The 13360-nt window shown below is 48.4% G+C and overlaps 1 protein-coding gene across 4 annotated transcripts in view; it reads left to right on the top strand.

Annotated features, from left to right (window-relative positions):
* pigl (phosphatidylinositol glycan anchor biosynthesis, class L) overlaps nucleotides 1-13360 on the top strand; it is an 84074-nt gene that overhangs the window by 43859 nt on the left and 26855 nt on the right. For all 4 annotated transcript variants that reach the window (XM_078224583.1, XM_078224580.1, XM_078224582.1 and 1 more), the window contains exon 3: nucleotides 10378-10468. In XM_078224583.1, coding sequence (XP_078080709.1) covers nucleotides 10378-10468 — 91 coding nt within the window. The remainder of the gene's footprint in view (nucleotides 1-10377; nucleotides 10469-13360) is intronic.

Genomic DNA, 13360 nt, shown 5'->3' with positions numbered 1-13360 from the left:
CTCGGGAGGGTAAGGGGCAGAGCGGGAGGGCAATTGTTATTGGGGACTCGTTAGTTAGAGGGATAGATAGGAGGTTCTGTGGCAGACTCACGGATGGTCTGTTGCCTACCGGATGCCAAGGTCCGTGACGTCTCAGACCGTGTTTTCCGGATTCTGAAGGGGGATGGGGAAACAGTCACAAGTCGTGGTACACATTGGTACCAACGACATAGGTAAGAGAAGGGACGGGGATTTAAAGCAGGAATTTCTGGAGCTGGGCTGGAAGCTGAGAGCCAAGACAAAACATGTGGTCATCTCTGGTACGTTGCCGGTGCCACGTGATAGCGAGTTGAGGAACAGGGAGAGAGTGCAGTTAAATATGTGGTTGCAGGGATGGTGTAGGAGGGAGGGTTTCAGATACGTGGATAATTGGAACACATTCTGGGGAAGGTGGGACCTGTACAAACAGGACGGGGTGCACCTGAACCAGAGGGGCACCAATATCCTAGGAGGGAAATTTGATACAGCTCTTCAGGGGGGTTTAAACTAATTTGTCAGGGGAGTGGGAAAAGGAGTTGTAGTCCAGAAGTCAGTGAGGGTGGTGAGGTATTGGGGAAGGTATCAGGGTCAAGGGTGGGTACCGGTAGACAGGAAGGTGGGTTGAAGTGTGTCTACTTCAATGCAAGGAGCATCCGGAACAAGGTAGATGAACTTGGGACGTGGATTGGTACTTGGGACTACGATGTTGTGGCCATTACGGAGACGTGGGTAGAACAAGGACAAGAATGGTTGTTGGACGTTCCGGGGTATAGATGTTTCAGTAAGTGTAGGGAAGCTGGTAAAAGAGGTGGAGGAGTGGCATTGTTAATCAAGGATAGTTTAACGGCTGCGGATAGGCACTTCGAGGGGGATCTGCACACTGAGGTAATATGTGCTGAGGTTAGAAATAGGAAAGGAGCGGTCACGTTGTTAGGAGTTTACTATAGGCCCCCAAATAGTAATAGAGATGTGGAGGAAGAAATTGCTAAGCAGATTATGGATAGGTGTGGGGGTCACAGGGTAGTTGTCATGGGGGATTTTAACTTTCCAAATATTGATTGGAATCTTCGTAGGTCAAATAGTTCGGATGGGGCAGTTTTTGTGCAGTGTGTGCAGGAGGGTTTCCTGACACAATATGTGGATAGGCCGACAAGAGGTGGGGCCACATTGGATTTGGTACTGGGAAATGAACCGGGCCAAGTGTTAGATTTGGTTGTGGGAGAGCACTTTGGAGATAGTGACCACAATTCGGTGTCTTTTGTTATTGCAATGGAGAGGGATAGGGCCGTACGGCAGGGCAAGGTTTACAATTGGGGAGAGGTAATTATGATGCGATTAGGCAAGAATTAGGGGGCATAAGTTGGGAACAGAAACTGTCAGGGAAAGGCACTAATGAAAAGTGGAACTTTTTCAAGGAACAAATACTGCGTGTCCTTGATAGGTATGTCCCTGTCAGGCAGGGAGGAAATGGCCGAGTGAGGGAACCATGGTTCACGAAAGAGGTGGAATGTCTTGTGAAAAGGAAGAGGGAAGCTTATGTAGGGATGAGGAAACAAGGTTCAGATGGCTCGATTGAGGGTTACAAGTTAGCAAGGAATGAGCTGAAAAAGGGGCTTAGGAGAGCTAGGAGGGGACACGAGAAGTCCTTGGCGGGTCGGATCAAGGAAAACCCCAAGGCTTTTTACTCTTATGTGAGGAATAAAAGAATGACCAGGGTGAGGTTAGGGCCGGTCAAGGACAGTAGTGGGAACTTGTGTATGGAGTCAGTAGAGATAGGAGAGGTGATGAATGAATACTTTTCTTCAGTGTTCACCAAGGAGAGGGGCCATGTTTTTGAGGAAGAGAAGGTGTTACAGGCTAATAGGTTGGAGGAAATAGATGTTCGGAGGGAGAATGTCCTGGCACTTTTGAATAAACTGAAGGTCGATAAGTCCCCTGGGCCTGATGAAATATATCCTAGGATTCTTTGGGAGGCAAGGGATGAGATTGCAGAGCCTTTGGCCTTGATCTTTGGGTCCTCGCTGTCCACGGGGATAGTGCCAGAGGACTGGAGAATGGCGAATGTTGTTCCTCTGTTTAAGAAAGGGAATAGAAATGACCCTGGTAATTATAGACCAGTTAGTCTTACTTCGGTGGTTGGTAAATTGATGGAAAAGGTCCTTAGGGATGGGATTTACAACCATTTAGAAAGATGCGGATTAATCCGGGATAGTCAGCACGGATTTGTGAAGGGCAAGTCGTGCCTCACAAATTTGATTGAATTTTTTGAGGAGGTAACTAAGTGTGTTGATGAAGGTGGGGCAGTTGATGTCATATACATGGATTTTAGTAAGGCGTTTGACAAGGTCCCCCATGGTCGGCTTATGATGAAAGTGAGGAGGTGTGGGATAGAGGGAAAGTTGGCCAATTGGATAGGTAACTGGCTGTCTGATCGAAGACAGAGGGTGGTGGTGGATGGAAAATTTTCGGATTGGAGGCAGGTTGCTAGCAGAGTGCCACAGGGATCAGTGCTTAGTCCTCTGCTCTTTGTGATTTTTATTAATGACTTAGAGGAGAGGGCTGAAGGGTGGATCAGTAAATTTGCTGATGACACCAAGATTGGTGGGGTAGTGGATGAGCTGGAGGGCTGTTGTAGGCTGCAAAGAGACATAGATAGGATGCAAAGCTGGGCTGAAAAATGGCAAATGAGTTTAACCCTGATAAATGTGAGGTGATTCATTTTGGTAGGACTAATTTAAATGTGGATTACAGGATCAAAGGTAGGGTTCTGAAGACTGTGGAGGAATAGAGAGATCTTGGGGTCCATATCCACAGATCTCTAAAGGTTGCCACTCAAGTGGATAGAGCTGTGAAGAAGGCCTATAGTGTGTTAGCTTTTATTAACAGGGGGTTGGAGTTTAAGAGCTGTGGGGTTATGCTGCAACTGTACAGGACCTTGGTGAGACCACGTTTGGAATATTGTGTGCAGTTCTAGTCACCTCACTATAAGAAGGATGTGGAAGCGCTGGAAAGAGTGCAGAGGAGATTTACCAGGATGCTGCCTGGTTTGGAGGGTAGGTCTTATGAGGAAAGGTTGAGGGAGCTAGGGCTGTTCTCTCTGGAGCGGAGGAGGCTGAGGGGAGACTTAATAGAGGTTTATAAAATGATGAAAGGGATAGATAGAGTGAACGTTCAAAGACTATTTCCTCGGGTGGATGGAGCTATTACAAGGGGGCATAACTATAGGGTTCGTGGTGGGAGATATAGGAAGGATATCAGAGGTAGGTTCTTCACGCAGAGAGTGGTTGGGGTGTGGAATGGACTGCTTGCAGTGATAGTGGAGTCAGACACTTTAGGAACATTTAAGCAGTTATTGGATAGGCACATGGAGCACACCAGGATGATAGGGAGTGGGATAGCTTGATCTTGGTTTCAGATAAAGCTCGGCACATTGTGGGCCGAAGGGCCTGTTCTGTGCTGTACTGTTCTATGTTCTATGTTAATACCGGTCACTGCCCCCGAGCCTGTGTAATACCGGTCACCGCCCCAAAACTGTGTAATACTGGTCACTGCCCCTGGGCCTGTGTAATACCAGTCACTGCCCCTGGGCCTGTGTAATACCAGTCACTGCCCCCGAGCCTGTGTAATACCGGTCACTGCCCCTGAGCCTGTGTAATACCGGTCACTGCCCCCGAGCCTGTGTAATACCGGTCACTGCCCCCGAGCCTGTGTAATACCGGTCACCGCCCCAAAACTGTGTAATACTGGTCACTGCCCCTGGGCCTGTGTAATACCAGTCACTGCCCCTGGGCCTGTGTAATACCGGTCACTGCCCCCGAGCCTGTGTAATACCGGTCACTGCCCCTGAGCCTGTGTAATACCGGTCACTGCCCCTGGGCCTGTGTAATACCAGTCACTGCCCCTGGGCCTGTGTAATACCAGTCACTGCCCCTGGGCCTGTGTAATACCAGTCACTGCCCTGAGCCTGTGTAATACCAGTCACCGCCCCTGAGCCTCTGTAATTCCGTATGTACCATCTATTTACATTTATTTTCCAAAATTCTTTGGACTCTGGAATAGTTCCTACAGATTGGCACAATATCATGGGCCGAAGGGCCTGTTCTGTGCTGTACTGTTCTATGTAGATTGGAGTAGCTAATGTAAGTCCGCTATTCAAAAAGGGAGATAGAGAGAAAACAGGGAACTATAGACCATTGAGCCTAACGTCGGTACTGGGGAAGTTGCTACAGTCAATTATCAAGGATTTCATAACTCAGCATTTGAAATGCCGTGGTATAACCAGACAAGGTTAGCATGGATTTACAAAAGGGAAATCATGCTTGATGAATCTATTGGAATTCTTTAAGGATGTAACTAGTAGAGTTGACCGAGGAGAACCAGTGAATGCGGTTTATTTAGACTTTCAGAAGGCTTTCGACCAAGTCTCACATAACAGACTACTATGTAAAGTTAAAGCGCATGGGATTGCAGGTAATGTCTTGAGATGAATAGAAAGCTGGTTAGCAGATAGGAAGCAAAGAGTTGGCATAAATGAGTCTTTTTCTGATTGGCAGGGTCAGTGACTAGTGGAGTTCCACAGGGATCTGTGCTAGGACTCCAACTGTTCACATTATATATTAATGATTTGGAAGAGGGAACTAAAAGTATTATCTCCAAATTTGCAGATCATATTAAGTTGGGTGGGAGGGTGAGTTGTGAGGAGGATGCAGTGGTGCTTCAGCATGATTTGGGCAGGCTGAGTGTGTGGGCATCTGCATAGAAACATAGAAAAACTAGAGCCCAAACAAGCCCTTCGGCCCCCAAGTTGTGCCGAACACATCCCTACCTTCTAGACCTACCTATAACCCTCCATCCTATTCAGCTCCATGTACTCATCCAGGAGTTTCTTAAAAGACCCTATTGAGTTCGCCTCCACCACCACTGACGGCAGCCGATTCCACTCGCCCACCACCCTCTGTGTGAAAAACTTCCCCCTAACATCTCCCCTGTACCTACCCCCCAGTACCTTAAACATGTGTCCTCTCGTAGCAGCCATTTCCACCCTGGGAAAAAGCCTCTGAGAGTCCACCCGATCTATGCCTCTCAACATCTTATACACCTCTATTAGGTCTCCTCTCATCCTTCGTCTCTCCAAGGAGAAAAGACCGAGCTCCCTCAGCCTATCCTCATAAGGCATGCCACTCAATCCAGCATTCATCCTTGTAAATCTCCTCTGCACCCTTTCAATCTTTTCCACATCCTTCCTATAGTGAGGCGACCAGAACTGAGCACAGTACTCCAAGTGGGGTCTGACGAGGGTCTTATATAGCTGCATCACTATCCCCGGACTCCAAAACTCAATCCCTCGATTGATAAAGGCCAGCACACCATACGCCTTCTTAACCACCTCCTCCACCTGCGGGGCCGATTTCAGAGTTCTATGGACCCGGACCCCAAGGTCCTTCTGATCCACTACAGTACTAGGAGTCTTTCCCTTAATATTGTACTCCTTCATCCCATTTGACCTACCAAAATGGACCACGACGCATTTATCTGGGTTGAAGTCCATCTGCCACTTGTCCGCCCAGTCTTGCATCCTATCTATGTCCCTCTGTAACTTCTGACATCCCTCCAGACTATCCACAACCCCACCGACCTTCGTGTCGTCGGCAAACTTACCAACCCTTCCCTCCGCTTCCTCATCCAGGTCATTTATGAAAATGACAAACAGCAAGGGTCCCAGAACAGATCCCTAGGACACTGGTGACTGACCTCCATTTAGAAAAAGACCCATCTATACCCACTCTCTGCCTCCTTTTGGCAAGCCAGTTCTGGATCCACCAGGCAGCAGCCCCTTGGATCCCATGCCCTCTCACTTTTTCTCGAAGCCACGCATGGGGGACCTTATCAAACGCCTTGCTAAAATCCATATAAACCACATCTACCGCCTTCCCTTCGTCAATGTGTTTAGTCACATTTTCGATCTGCCCTTGACAAAGCCATGCTGAGTATTCTTGAGCAGACTAAACCTCTCTAAATGCTCATATATCCTGTCCCTCAGGATCTTTTCCACCAGTTTACCAACCACTGAGGTTAGACTCACCGGTCGGTAATTACCTGGGCTATCCCTATTCCCCTTCTTGAAAATAGGAACCACATCCGCAATCCTCCGGCACCTCTCCCGTCTCCATCGACGACGCAAAGATCATCGCCAGAGGCTCTGCAATCTCTTCCCTCGCCTCCCACAGTAACCTGGGGTACATCCCATCCGGACCCGGCGACTTATCTATTTGGTGCCATTCAAAGATTCCAGCACAACCTCTTTCTTAAAGTCCACATGCTCAATCCTTTCAGTCCACCGCACGCCCACAGTACATCCACCCAGGTCTTTCTCCTCTGTGAAAACCGAGGCAAAATACTCATTGAGCACCTCTGCCATTTCTACTGGTTCCGTACAGACTTTCCCGCCTTCACCTTTTATAGGCCCTATTCCTTCACGTCTCATCCTTTTACTCTTCACATATTTATAGAACGCCTTAGGGTTCTCCTTAATCCTACCTGTCAGGGCCTTCTCGTGACCCCTTCTGGCTCTCCTAATTTCCTTCTTTAGTCCCTTCCTACAAGCCGTATACTCTTCTAAATCCCTATCTTCACCAAGCTCTCTGAGCCTTTTGTACGCTTTCCTTTTCTTCTCGACTAGGTCCCGCACAGCTTTCGTGCATCACGGTTCCTTTAACCGACCAACACCTCCCTGTCTGCTCAGAACGTTGTCCTGTACAACTCTAGACAGACATTCCTTGAAAAACTGCCACCTCTCTTCAGTACATTTCCCCGAGAATACCTCCTTCCAATTTACTCCTCTAATTTGCTGTCTAATGTCTTGATATTTCCCCTTACTCCATATAAACACTTTCCTTGCTTGCCTGATCCTCTCTTTTTCCAATGCAAGCCTAAAGGAGATAGAGTTATGATCGCTATCCCCAAGATGCTCTCCCACTGAGAGATCTGACACCTGTCCAGGTTCATTGGTCAGTATCAGATCAAGTACAGCCTCTCCTCTTGTAGGCTTGTCCACATGCTGTGTCAGGAAACCCTCCTGAACACACCTAACAAACTCTTCCCCATCCAATCCCCTTACCCTAGGGATATTCCAATCTATGTTTGGGAAATTAAAGTCTCCCATCACAACAACTCTGCTATTACTGCATCTCTCCAGGATCTGTTTCCCTATCTGCTCCTCCACCTCCCTGTTACTATTGGGCGGCCTATAGAAAACTCCCAGCAAAGTGACCAGCCCTTCCCAATCTGAACTTCCACCCACAGAGACTCGGTGGACAATCCCTCCACAGCATACACCTACTCTACAGCTGTGACACTATTCCTGATCAGCAGTGCCACTCCACCCCCTCTCTTGCCTCCCTCCCTGTCCTTCCTGAAACTTCTGAATCCCGGCACCTGGAGTATCCAGTCCTGTCCCTGAGACATCCAAGTCTCCATAATGGCCACCACATCATACTTCCAGGCATCGATCCACGCTCTGAGCTCATCCCCTTTATTCACTATACTCCTGGCATTAAAGTAAACACATCTCAATCCTTTGGTCTGAGCTCTCCCCTTCTCTATTCCCTGTCCATCCGCCCTCTTGCACTGCCTATAACCCTTCTCTGTTTTGCGAGCTACCTTCCTCACTCTCAGTCACCTCATTTTGATCCCCTCCCCCCAACCTATCTAGTTTAAACTCTCCCCAGTAGCCTTAGCCAACCTTCCCGCCAGGATACTGGTCCCCCTGGGATTCAAATGCCACCCGTTTTTTGTGTACAGGTCACACCTGCCCCTGAAGAGGTCCCAATGGTCCAGGAACCTGAATCCCTGCCCCCTGCACCAGTCCCTCAGCCACACATTCATCCTCCACTTCACTCCATTCCTGCCCTCACCTTCCGGTGGCACAGGCAGCAATCCTGAGATTACTACCCTTGCTTTCCTCCTTCTCAGCTGTCTCCCTAATTCCCTATACTCTCTTTTCATGACCCCTTCCCCCTTCCTACCCACATCAGCGGTACCAGTATGTACCGCTACCTCCGTCTCCTCTCCCTCCCACCTCAGGATTTCTGGGACTCGCCCAGCGACATCCTGGATCCCAGCCCCAGGGAGGCAAACCACCATGCGAGACTCCCGCCTGCCTCCGCAAAATCACCTGTCCATCCCCCTGACTGTCGAGTCCCCGATTAATACTGCCTTCCTCGTCTTTTCCTTAGCCCTCTGCGTTACAGGGCCGGACTCCACCCTGGAGACACGGCCACTGCTGCTTCCCCCAGATGGGCTGTCCCCCCCAACAGTACTCAGGCAGGAGTACTTGTTGTGTAGGGGCACACCCACCGGGGTGCTCTCAATCACCCGAGCTTTACCCTTCCTGGCCGTCACCCACTTGGCCTCCACCCGTGGCCCTGGTGTGACCACTTGATGATAGCTCTCGTCTATCACCTCCTCATTCTCCCTCATCAGCCTAAGATCCCCGAGCTGCTGTTCCAGCTCCCTAACACGGGCCCTCAGGAACCGCAGCTCGACACACCCCTCACAGATGTGGATGTCCGGGAGGCCAGGTGCCTCCAGGACCTCCCACATACTGCACTGCGAACAACACACTGGCTTCACACTCATATTTCACCCTTTCTACCAAGGTACACAGAGAAAAGTAAATTAGAAATTAAAAGAAAGAAACTCACCCCTGCTTGTCCTTTCCCCCCGAAGCCCTGTGAGCCAAAGCCCTTACAGCTTTCACTCTGCTTCCCACTCACTCCCCTGCCCGCTCCTGACGCTGCCCGCTGTACACTGCGGCCTCCCTTTTATACTTTGCGCGCTTAAGGAACTACAAAATGTCCGCCCACGTGACCCCGCGCCCGGGCTACTTCCGGGTTACTCTTACACTCTTAAATAACTGCATGGCAGATGCAGTTTAATGTGGATAAATGTGAGGTTATTCACTTTGGTAGCAATAATAGGAAGACAGATTATTACTTTAACGGGTGTAAATTGAGAGAGGTGGATACTCAACGAGACCTTGGAGTCCTTGTGCATCAGTCACTGAAAGTAAGCGCGTAGTTACAGCAGGTAGTAAAGAAGGCAAATGGTATGTTGGCCTTCATAGTGAGAGGATTTGAGTATAGGGATAGGGATGTTTTGCTACAATTGTACAGAGCATTGGTGAGGCCACACCTGGAGTATTGTTTGCAATTTTGGTGTCCTTTTCTGAGGAAGGATTTCCTTGCTACAGAAGGAGTACAGTGATGGTTCGCCTGGCTGATTTCTGGAAAGGCAAGTCTGTCGTACGAGGAGAGACTAAGTCGATTAGGATTATATTAACTGGAGTTTAGAAGAGTAAGAGGGGATCTCATATAAACTTATAAAATTTTAACAGGGTTAGACAGGGTAGATTCAGAAAGAATGTTTCCAGTGATGGGGGAGTCCAGAACTAGGGGTCATAGTTTGAGGATAAGGGGTAAACCTTTTAGAACTGAGGTGAGGAGAAATTTCTTCACCCAGAGGGTGGTGAATGTGTGGAATTCACTATCACAGAACGTAGTTGAAGCCAAAACATTGTCTGATCTCAAGGATAAATTAGCTATAACTCTTGGGGCTAAAGGGATCAAAGCATATGGGAGGAAGGGGCGGATCAGGATATTGAATTCGATGATCAGCCATGATCAAAATGAATGGCGGAGCAGGCTGGAAGGGCCGAATGGCTTCCTCCTGCTTCTAGTTTCTATGTTTCTACAAGATGTACTGCAGGAACGCAGCAAGGCTCCTTCGGCAACACCTTCCAAACCCACAACCGCTTCCATCTAGAAGGACAAAGGCAGCAGGTACATGGGAACACCACCACCTGTAAGTTTCTCTCCAAGCCCTCACCCTCTGACTTGGAAATATATCGCCGTTCCTTCACTGTCATTGGGTCAAAAGCCTGGAACTCCCTCAGTAACAGCACAGTGGGTGTACCTACACCACATGGACTGTAGCAGTTCAAGAAGCAGCTCATCATCACCTCTCAAGGGCAATTGGGGATGGGCAATAAATGCTGACCAGCCAGAGATGCCCATGTCCCATAAATGAATTTTTTTTTAAAGTTGTTGGTATAAAAAAAGTTGTTGCATGGTATGGTTAAATAGTGCTTCCCCACAGAAAATCATTCTTAAAGCAAGAGGCCATAAATGTTCGTGGTTTGAAAAAGAACTATATTAAAGGAGGGAGAGTGAACAGGAGTGGATTTATTCAAATGTTGTGTGGAGGGACACATTAGCCCGAAGTTGATGCAATGAACAAGATCTGTGATTTACCATTCTATCATTATTTCAACGATTCCATTTCCTGATTTATTTTCCCCAGATATCTTCCAGATAATCCAGGAGTGCAGTGGGACTCAGAGCTCATTGCAGTGCTTATCCTCAAACACATCCAGATGCATCACATCAGCCTGGTGAGTTCACACACTGCCTTGCTTCCTCATGGCAGTTTGCTTCAATTGATCAGTGTGCAGATTTGGCTCCAGGAGGAATGCAGATGCTTCTTGGTCTTTCGCCTTGGGTTCCTTATTTTGAACTCCCTTCTGCTGAGGCGATTTGATGTTGTTCTTCAAATCAGAGAATGATTACAGGACAGAAGGAGACCATTCAGCCCGACATGTCCAACTGGTTTGAGAGTCTTTCAGTTTGTTTGGATGAGAGTGGGGGCCACAGGGTGGATGAGCTGACTAACCATGGCACTGTGGTACAGGAAGCCACTTGTGGGGGAAGCACATAAGAATGTAGTGGTAGGGGACAGTATAGTGAGGGGGATTGATACTGTTATGTGTAGCAAAGAGCGAGACTCTAGATGGCTGTGTTGCCTGCCCAGTGCCAGGGTTGAGGACATCTGCTCCAGGCTGGAGAGAAATTTGAAGTTGGACAGTGTGACGTTGGACACAGTGAAGGGCCCTGTGAACCACGGCGGGGGAGTGGGGAGGAATCCGCGCTTGAGGAAAGTGCAAGATATATTACTGCTACAGCAGAGTGCATCATCCAAACAGGTGCAATGGAGACATAGAAACTAGTAGATTGGAAGCTAGGTGTGAGGAAGTGTTGTCAAGGTAACTGAAGGAGTCCATGAACTTGTAGTGAATATGAATGGATAACCTATCCGAAGAAATGGCAGACCGAGAAATAAAGGATGAGAAGAAAGGGGAACAGAGAGAGATGGAGTGGGTAAAGAAGAAATTAGATATAGCCCTTGGGGCTGAAGGGATCAAGGGATATGGGAGGAAGGGGGGATCAGGATATTGAATTTAATGATCAGCTTCTAGTTTCTATGCGTGGCCCTATCCCTCCCCTCCCTTCATCCAACCCATTCTTCACTGCAGTGAGAAGTCAGAGGCAAACTTGTCCTCATGCCTTGCTGTTGCCTCGAACAGCTCCACCATCTGCTTTATCAGTGTTACTGCAATTTGTTGAAAAACGAGCCTAACCATTTCTGATTGATCTTATACATTGATATTGGGAATATCTCTTTTATTGGCAATTGGATCAAAATATTTCCTAATGCATTTCAAAAACATCTACTTAAAGTCTAACAATAACCCACATGCCACTGAGTATACAAAAGATGGTTCAGCAATTAATGCATTTTTCTATCTTTAACTGGATGCCACTGTGGATGTTTACAAGGTTCTCCATATTAAACAATGAACTTATAGAAACATAGAACATAGAAAGCCACAGCACAAACAGGCCCTTCGGCCCACAAGTTGCGCCGATCACATCCCCACCTCTAGGCCTATCTATAGCCCTCAATCCCATTAAATCCCATGTACTCATCCAGAAGTCTCTTAAAAGACCCCAACGAGTTTGCCTCCACCACCACCGACGTCAGCCGATTCCACTCACCCACCACCCTCTGAGTGAAAAACTTACCCCTGACATCTCCTCTGTACCTACCCCCCAGCACCTTAAACCTGTGTCCTCTCGTAGCAACCATTTCAGCCCTTGGAAATAGCCTCTGAGAGTCTACCCTATCCAGACCTCTCAACATCTTGTAAACCTCTATCAGGTCACCTCTCATCCTTCGTCTCTCCAGGGAGAAGAGACCAAGCTCCCTCAACCTATCCTCATAAGGCATGCCCCCCAATCCAGGCAACATCCTTGTAAATCTCCTCTGCACCCTTTCAATGGCTTCAACATCTTTCCTGTAATGAGGTGACCAGAACTGCGCGCAGTACTCCAAGTGGGGTCTAACCAGGGTCCTATAAAGCTGCAGCATTATCTCCTGACTCCTAAACTCAATCCCTTGATTAATGAAGGCCAGTACGCCGTACGCCTTCTTGACCGCATCCTCCACCTGCGAGGCCGATTTAAGAGTCCTATGGACCCGGACCCCAAGGTCCTTCTGATCCTCTACACTGCTAAGAATGGTACCCTTCATATTATACTGCTGCTTCATCCCATTGGATCTGCCAAAATGGATCACCACACACTTATCCGGGTTGAAGTCCATCTGCCACTTCTCCGCCCAGTCTTGCATTCTATCTATGTCTCGCTGCAACTTCTGACATCCCTCCAAACTATCCACAACACCACCTACCTTGGTGTCGTCAGCAAACTTACCAACCCATCCCTCCACTTCCTCATCCAGGTCATTTATGAAAATGACAAACAGCAAGGGTCCCAGAACAGATCCCTGGGGCACTCCACTGGTCACTGACCTCCATGCAGAGAAAGACCCCTCCACAGCCACTCTCTGCCTTCTGCAGGCAAGCCAGTTCTGGATCCACAAGGCAACAGCCCCTTGGATCCCATGCCCTCTCACTTTCTCAAGAAGTCTTGCATGGGGGACCTTATCGAACGCCTTGCTGAAGTCCATATAGACCACATCCACCGCTCTTCCTTCGTCAATGTGTTTGGTCACATTTTCAAAGAACTCAACCAGGCTCGTAAGGCATGACCTGCCCTTGACAAAGCCGTGCTGACTACTTTTGATCATACTAAACTTCTCTAGATGATCATAAATCCTGTCTCTCAGGATCCTCTCCATCAACTTACCAACCACTGAGGTTAGACTCACCGGTCGGTAATTTCCCGGGCTGTCCCTGTTCCCTTTCTTGAATATAGGGACCACATCTGCAATCCTCCAATCCTCCGGAACCTCTCCCGTCTCCATCGACGATGCAAAGATCATCGCCAAAGGCTCCGCAATCTCCTCCCTCGCCTCCCACAGTAACCTGGGGTACATCCCATCCGGTCCCGGCGACTTACCAACCTTGATGCCATTCAATAGTTCCAACACATCCTCTTTCTTTATGTCCACATGCTCGATCCTTTCTGTCCACCGCAAACCAGCA

Source organism: Mustelus asterias, chromosome 12 (assembly GCF_964213995.1).
Source record: "Mustelus asterias chromosome 12, sMusAst1.hap1.1, whole genome shotgun sequence".
Taxonomy (NCBI): Eukaryota; Metazoa; Chordata; class Chondrichthyes; order Carcharhiniformes; family Triakidae; genus Mustelus; species Mustelus asterias.
This window is presented reverse-complemented; position numbering and strand designations above follow the sequence as displayed.